Genomic DNA, 8,438 nt, shown 5'->3' with positions numbered 1-8,438 from the left:
TATGCACATGTACCCTAGAACTTAAAGTATAATAATAATAATAATATAATAATAATAATAATAAAAAGAAAATTAGATGAGGTGCCTGCAAAGGCACAAAGTCATTGGAACTAGATTTTAATCATGATAAATAGAAATCTGTTTTTGAACACTGTGGTAATGCTTTTGATTATGATTATTTCCTTTTTTCTTTTAATTTTTAGAAAAAAATATTCTGGAAAATGCCTCTCTATACTCATTCCCTATAATATTCAGTGAAGAGTACTGAATCCTTTCTTACTTTGGACAGCAATGAATGGCAGAACCCTAAAGGGAATGTAAACTTGGCTGCCCAGGATCATGCTCCACCTCTCATCCAAGACATGGGTCGTCCAGTGTTTCCCATCAACACCTTTCATGGATCTGGGTTTTGATCCTTTTTCTCATCACTCTGAACTTTCTCACTTGAATGATCTTGTTGATCCGCTGAATATAATCTATACGGATTCTAAAATCTCATCTCTAGCCCTACTTAAGCATTTTCTGAGTCTGTCTAGGCAGGTCCTTTCCTTGATAATCAGGGGAACAAACTTTCCAGTTTGCTCAGTACAACCCTGTTTATGCCAGTCATCCCAGTGTAATTAACAGTGCCTCCTTTCACTCTCTAATGTGTTCCAGTTTAAACAACTGTAGGGTAATCCTGTTGGGGACCACATTCGCTTTTGCTTCCACCAGATAGCTCTTCTAGCACATTCTTGGGCCCAAATGTTTATAATTCTTGGCCAATCTGCTGCAATTCTTGCTTCTCCTTTCTTACTCCAATAGCATCACCTGGCATTTGTTTACTTGCTCCATCTTCCTAACTGAAAGAACTCAAATGATCAACACAACTCTAAATTTACTCTTTTACGAATAAATTTTGAATACCTTGTCTCCTCCATAGTCTTGTCAGCACTGTCCTTAGGGAGCCCTCATCATCTGCTGTCTGGTCACATTCACGGTACTGCCGCGGTCTCATCATGTTCGGTCTCTCTGCTTCCCTTACATTGCCATGTGAGGGGCCTTTCTAACAGGTGAACATGGTGATGTAATTACCGGCTTCATGTCTTCCCAAGCCTCTATCACTTCCAGGGCAGGGATGCCTATCATAACAGTCAAGTCCCTTCCTGATCTAGTCTTGGTCTGTTCCCTAGGCACACTTCTGTCTCCTTCCCTAGTGCGTGCTAGGCTTTGACCACGCACACTGGTCAATGTGCAAACATCCTGTGCTCGCTTCCCTCCCTGTCTTTGTATCTGCTGCTCCCATTACCTCAAATGGCCTCTTCTCCTGTCTTGACCCCTCTCTGCCTGGAAAACATTTCAGCTTGTCTTGGCTTCTTGGAGTTAGGTGTTCCCAGGATACCTCTCCACACTTTGCTTAGAGAGCGTGTACTTCATTGTAATTGTTTGCATGCCTCTCTGCCTCTCCATCTCCTCTGAACAGTTACTTTTTAATCCTTATACATACTGTGTCCAGCAGAGTCTGTGACCCAAAAGTACTAAATGTTTGCTGAGTCAGTAAGAGAATGGACTGCTTTCTTTTTCTTAACTGGTCTCCTTGCTATCACTCTCTTCCTTTCCAATGTAATCTTTCAGTACAACAATTGGTTTGCAGAACAGAGCTGAACATGGCACTTTCCTTCCCAAACACATCCTCATGCCTACAGAAAAGCATGCAAAGTGCATAGCACTCAACCCTTTACAGCTGACAGCAGCAACTTCATCTTTGGCCATGCACACCTAACTACCTTCTTGCTCATGTCATTATTTCCGACATTAACGGCTTCCATCTTCCCAGCCCTGTAAAGCAACAGGTACACCCCAAGGTTGTTCTCAGCACTTGAGCTGGGCTTTCGATGTATATTTGCAAACTTTTTTTCACTTTCTTTCCCTTTGCTCAATATCAAACTCTTGGCTCCCTGCTCTGACTTTGATTTTTATCTCTAGCTCTCTGGACTCGGGGTTTCTACTGAATTTCCTGGACACTGGTACCTTGCTTCTCAGCTCTGCTGAAAGGAGCCTGGCAGTTCCCTCACTCCTCAACCTCTCCTCTGTCCTTGGTCCATAATAACAGATCCCTCTGTTTCAAATGGACCCATGGGCACCCAGCATAAAGACAGCATTCTCCAGTCTCGATTGCAGGGAACTATGGCCAAATATTTGAGTTCCAGCAAGTGGAATGTGAGTGCACGTGAAAGCTGAGGCCTAAGCTACTTCTTTAAAAGGTCTCTGTTATAGCAGATGTCTCTATATCCTAATAGGAATTTAGCTTAAACTCATCCATGTAGATCCCTGCCTCCGTATCACTTGGTAGGACATCCTGCCCAGTTTAGGGCGCCTGGGACTCTCTTTCCAGAAGCAGAGACTGGGATCACAGCATTTGTCCTCTTCACACAATCCCATTCAACAAGGAGAGAGTATAGATACTTCTCTCCCTCTTTACCTCTTCCTGCTCCTCCATAAAGTAAAACTGTACTCATTGCTTCGCCAGCCCCTTTTCTGAGTGTATCAGGTCATTTTGCATTCTTCCCTGAGACATGGAATTGCTCTACCTTACTCACCATCAGGACCCTCAGCCCACATAATAGTCCCTGGCCCAAAGGGGCTTTGTGCCCTGCTTATAAAGTTGTTGTGAGGGCTAAACGAACATTGAATACTTGCAAAGTGTGGAATGTGCCTGGAACTTAGTATGTGCTCAAATAGTTGTTGTAGCTGTTGTTGTTAAGTGTCAGTGGGGCCAAAGTTTTCACTTTCTTTGAGTTCCCCATGCAGCCAGCACATGCTGCAGAATTTACACTTGTAGTAGTGTTTGGCTATGCACTACCTTCATAGGGACTGACATTCATGCTTCCTTAAAGAGAAAATCACTGCTTATGGTCTGGCCCACTGACCTACCTGAATGTAAGAAAAATTAGAAATCACCTACTTTGAAGGTCAGAAATAAAAGACTATAAAAGAACAGGGTCAGGCAGTTCAGGAGTATTGCAAACTTGTGTTACACCTTTTATCATTTCTGTTTGTAATTTGAAGTAACGGTACTTAAATTGTCTTGAGATTAGTGACATTTGTTGATGTGCTATGGTATCTCACCAGTTAACTGGATATTTGGACTGTTTTCTAGCTGGTGATGATGATGTTGATTATGGTAATAATAATAGCTACTAATAACTACTGGGAGTTTAGTGCAGGCCATGAATATAAGAACTTTGTGTGCCTTTTTCATTTAAGTCATGTTAACCTTATGAGATATAGATACTTGAAATACAGATAGGGAAATGAAAGCAGGAAAATGTTAAATGATTCCACAGCAGTGATAGATACAGTCATTTTGGTTAGCAGGATTAGAATCCAGGTCAGCGGTGGCTCTTACCTACATTTACTGCAAGTTCTAACTTGCAAAATAAATGTGTGATTTTTATCACTTATCATCTTGAGAATTCACTAAGTTTAGTTCTCAGATTGCTTTCTAGTTAAGTTTCTAATTAGAGTTCATTTCTCAATCAACATTATATTATTCATGTACTGATTTTGTCCAAATTAGTAACAACAAATTGATATGAATTGACATTTATTTATCTGACTTTGTTTTCTGTTAATTTCTTAGCGATTTCTTTTTTTTTTTTTTTTTTTTTTTTTTTTATTTTTTTTGGATTTTTTTTTTTTTTTTCATTGTCATCTTTTTTTTTTTTTTTTAATACTTTAAGTTCTAGGGTACATGTGTATAATGTGCAGGTTTGTTACATATGTATACTTGTGCCATGTTGGTGTGCTGCACCCATCAACTCGTCATTTACATCAGGTATAACTCCCAATGCAATCCCTCCCCCCTCCCCCCTCCCCGTGATAGGCCCCAGTGTGTGATGTTCCCCTTCCCGAGTCCAAGTGATCTCATGCGATTTCTTAAATCTGAACTGTAGACCTATGAAAGTCAGACTTCCAGACTTTTCTTGAAGATTTACTTTTTTAATGGCCACATAATAATTGTACAGACTGCCAGACTTAAATGGCAAGTTTTAGAGAGATTCCTCCAACCTGAACAGGGTCAGGCAGGGAGAAACAAATATGCTAGTTGCTTCCCTTTGCAAGCAGGCAGATTTTCTTTACTCAGGAAACCCAAGGCCCAGTGTCCCATCTTTCCAACATCCAAGAAGGTTCTCTCTGTCAGCTTTACCCTCAGAGCAGCACTGGCTTCCTGTAAAAGTTTCACTGAATTGGTGGTTTCTGCTTACTCTTTGTTTTTCTTTCTGGCCCTTGGGGACTCACCATACTTTCTAACGAACTCATTATGGCATTTAAAAGTATGTTTCAGAGGGAAATGAAGCAACTGGAAGTCATGTATACTCCTTGTGGAAGTGCAAATTGGTGTAGGCACTTTTGAAAGCTCTTTGCAGTATGGACTAACGTAGAACATGTGCATGCCCTGTGCACAGCAGTCCAGCCCTACCGTATACCAAATGCCCAACACGTGTTCACCACAGGACATGTACTAGAATGTTTATAGCAGAACACCAATGTTCATCAACAAGAGAATGGATGAGTAAATTGTGGTATACCACAATGGAATATAATGGAATCCCACATAGTAATCATTTTTTAATGAAGACAAATTCTGACTACTCCCAACATATGGATGAATCTTAGAGACATTATATTGAATGAAAGAAGCCAAATATAAAAATGCACCTACATACAGTATGATTCCATTTACATAGAGTTCACAAATAGGCCAAACCAATCTCTAAAATTAGAAATCAGATAGTAGTTGCCTCTGTGGGGGAGAGAGGAGTTAATTGTTGAAATGGAGTACAAAAGGGGCTTCCAAAGTGCTCCTTCCACAAATATGTTTGCTTTGTGATAATGCTTCAAGTGATACACTTCTATGTACTTTTCTATGTAGATATTATATTTCTTTTATTTTATTTTATTTTATTTTTTTGAGACAGAGTCTTGCTTTGTCACCCAGGCTGGAATGCAGTGGCATGATCTTGGCTCACTGCAACCTCCGCCTCCCATATTCAAGCAATTCTCCTGCCTCAGCCTCCGGAGTAGCTGGGATTACAGGCGCCCACCACCATGTATTTTTAGTAGGGTGGGGTTTCACCATGTTGGCCAGACGAGGCTGGTCTCAAACTCCTAACCTCAAGTGATCCACCTGCCTCGGCCTCCCAAAGTGCTGGGATTACAGACATGAGCCACCACACCCAGCCGGATATTGTATTTCTTTTAAAAATATTTTATATTAGAAGAGAAAAAGTATATTTTAAAAAATATAAAAAGTATATTTTAAAAGTGGATGAAAGGGTATGCTACAGAAAGATAAGAAAAGGCTATTCAAGATGACTTGATTTAATATATTGTTAGAACTGCAAGACAGCCCCATGCCTCCGAGTGGGTGTGTATACGTGTGTGCATGTGCGTGTGTGCGTGTGTGTGTGTGTGTTTAGGGGAGTGATGGGCAGGTCATTGCTTGTTTTGGTTATTAGTTCCTTTTCATGCTTTCTGGTCTATTCATTTTTCTCCTTAGCCTTGTGAGAAATTAGCAAACAAATCATCAAGTGGTAAACATTGATATAGGAGAGTTCCTTGGTAAATATCCTGATGTAATACCTTGCCATGTGATTATTTATTAGAAAATGTATGTATATATATTGTCTCTTACTTTGCATTTGAAAAAATATGGAGGACTAAGACTTTTCAGTTCATAATTCTACTTTTTGAATGGAGATTTCCTTAAGCAACACAGAAGAAGAAAAAGCTGAAAAGGAGAGGGAGCATCACTTCAATATCTATAGGGAATGATTTTCTAAAATCTCAATCAACATGATGTGCATATTTTTCAAATAAAATATGGCAGGGTAACATCTCAAATACAAATATGCTTATGAGGACTCTTAGAATTTTTAAAATTAGAACCCTGCACTTACATTACCAGGAAAGCAGTTTATAGTCTAGAAGACAGCAAAGTACATCCCGTTATAGCAAAAGTCTTCTGCTTTATGTTGCCAAATTACCATAAAAGGAGAATGTCTGCTGAAATTAATTTTGTTTTTAATTTCAATCTGCAGATTGAGTGATTAGCAAGCTATTTTTTTTCTTGAAACCTAAGAAGCTGTTCTGTGGAACAGTGTTATGATCCTATCATTTGCATTTAAATGAACACTCTTTGCTTTGCATTTCTAGACATTGTTTAGTTTAATCTAAGATTAATCTGTATATTGGGGTTGATGGAATTGAAATAAGATTTATAGCTGTGAATTCTTGATTTGATTGTTATAGGCAACTGGCTTTTTCCTTTGGGTTTTGTACTCAAGTTAATTCATTTGGACTTAGAGGTAATCGAGCTCTTGTTTTTACAGAACTGCCTAGAAATATTGTGTAGACACGGAGGGCTTGAGCCAGAAAGGAGAGACAAGTGCAATCGGACTGTGCATGATGTTGCCACTGATGACTGCAAGCATTTGCTGGAGAATCTGAGTGAGTGATGTTCAGAGCTTATTGTTTATCTTTCCGCTCTGCTGCTGGGGCCTCTGGTACAATGGGAAGAACTATTTACAGTTTTTGCATCTCCTTTTTAACCTTTTCGGAGCCCCAACTATGGCAGAAATACTGACTATAAGTGTGATAATTATTTTTCCATGTAGAATGACTTTTGCAGAACTAATTGCTACTCAAGTGATGCGGGCTTCTCCTTATATTTTACTGACCTAGGAGAGCAATCTAAATATTTATTGCATTTTTCTTCTGACTTAGATTGTCTTTCTAGACATTAGACTGGCAGGATATGAGAAATCCCAGCTATGTACTCTGCATCAGTTGATTGTATGAGGCAGGCAAGTTGGTTATCTCCCAGCACCTGGTTGCCTACTTTTCTGTGAAGATAATTGATGATCTTTTGGGTCCCTTTCAGCTCCAAGAGTATATGCTCCTCAGCATATTTATATTATAAGGCTCACTTGTGGGTTTGTGAGTGTGGAGTATAGACCTTACGAAACATTATGACCTCTTACATTAAGATTATCACCCAATCCATCCAGTCAGCCAGCTGTATCAGTAATTCAGTTTTAGGATAAGCAGATTTTTAAAAACTTAAATAATGTTTTTATCTTCAACCTAATACATACCTTCATATACTTTTATTTTGTGAAGAAAATTTCAGAATGGCTAGGAAGCATATATGCAAACTGTGTAAGTAAACTTTAATATAAAAAGATAAAAGAGAATCATAGAAATTCTCTTTAAACCTGAGTGGGGTTTTTTTTTGGTTGACAGAAGGTTTTATTTATCATTAAAGTCTAGCTTTCAGGACCTTAAACTTTTGAATCACTGCTCAGTGTCTGAAACAGTATCTTATATAGGATTTATCTAAAATAGTTCTCTTATTATAAGCTGATGCTAACCTAATAACAAACATGGAAAACTTTCTGTTGGGCTAAAATTTTATTATGGAATGTAAATGCTATCACTTAATTATATTCCACTATATTCCACATTTTGATATTAAACATCTAAAAATGTAATAAGTAGATATAGCTGTGGTATCTTAGATGTGAAAAATATGAAGCATATTGGCATGGCTGGGATAGAGGTGTGATTAGAGGTGGGGAATTGGAAGGATGAGACAGCACAATTGATGTTTTGGGCAGTTTAATGCTCATTTCATTAGTTTTAACCTTATATTACAAAGATGAGTCAGTGAGATTCTTGATAGTGTATAATATGATACAAATGGTGTTTTGGAATTTCGTAGGCAGCCCTTTGTGGGACAAATCAACCTATAGAGAGTCTGGAAACAGATCAAGCATCAAAGAGTTTTAATGGTGAGTCCTCAGTTGGACCAGGGTGGAAGAGAGGAAAATGGTATATAATGAGGAGAGGGATGAGAAATCCTAAAATTGAGGATTAAGGAGGACTTTATGAAATAAAAGACTGGTATGGGAGACCTGAGTATAATTTCTATCTCGAACATGTTGGCAGGCTTTGCTGGTGTACATCCTGTGGAAGACTGGACATTAGGTAGTCTGATTTAAGGGAAAGGGCATCTGAATCCCAGCTCCCAGAGGTCTGTGTAATGTCAGGCAAGGTACTTAGCCTTCTCTCATCTTAGTCTGCTCACCTGTTAGTAGGGTTAATAATTATTCGTATACCTGAGTGCGAAAGAGTGGATCATTTCTTAAGGTCTTTCTAAGATTCCAGTTCTGACAATCTGAGAGAAGTAAAAAAGACAGGATATGCATTTAGATTATGATTACTTCCATAAGGCTGATGATAAAAGCTGTGAATGTAAATGAACTATAGAAAGTCATTGGGGCCGGGTGCGGTGGCTCACGTCTGTAATCCCAGCCCTTTGGGAGACTGAGGTGGGCAGATCACCTGAGGTTGGGAGTTCCAGACCAGCCTGACCAACATAAAGAAACCCCATC

General features: G+C 39.0%; 1 protein-coding gene across 1 annotated transcript in view; it reads left to right on the top strand.

Moving 5' to 3' along the window:
- The window catches only part of CTTNBP2 (cortactin binding protein 2), a 173,114-nt gene that overhangs the window by 109,740 nt on the left and 54,936 nt on the right, over positions 1 to 8,438 (top strand). Inside the window, exon 9 of the mRNA XM_011937380.1 lies at positions 6,375 to 6,492. Coding sequence (XP_011792770.1) covers positions 6,375 to 6,492 — 118 coding nt within the window. The remainder of the gene's footprint in view (positions 1 to 6,374; positions 6,493 to 8,438) is intronic.

This window comes from Colobus angolensis, unplaced genomic scaffold (genome assembly GCF_000951035.1).
Source record: "Colobus angolensis palliatus isolate OR3802 unplaced genomic scaffold, Cang.pa_1.0 Scaffold163, whole genome shotgun sequence".
Classification (NCBI taxonomy): domain Eukaryota; kingdom Metazoa; phylum Chordata; class Mammalia; order Primates; family Cercopithecidae; genus Colobus; species Colobus angolensis.
This window is presented reverse-complemented; position numbering and strand designations above follow the sequence as displayed.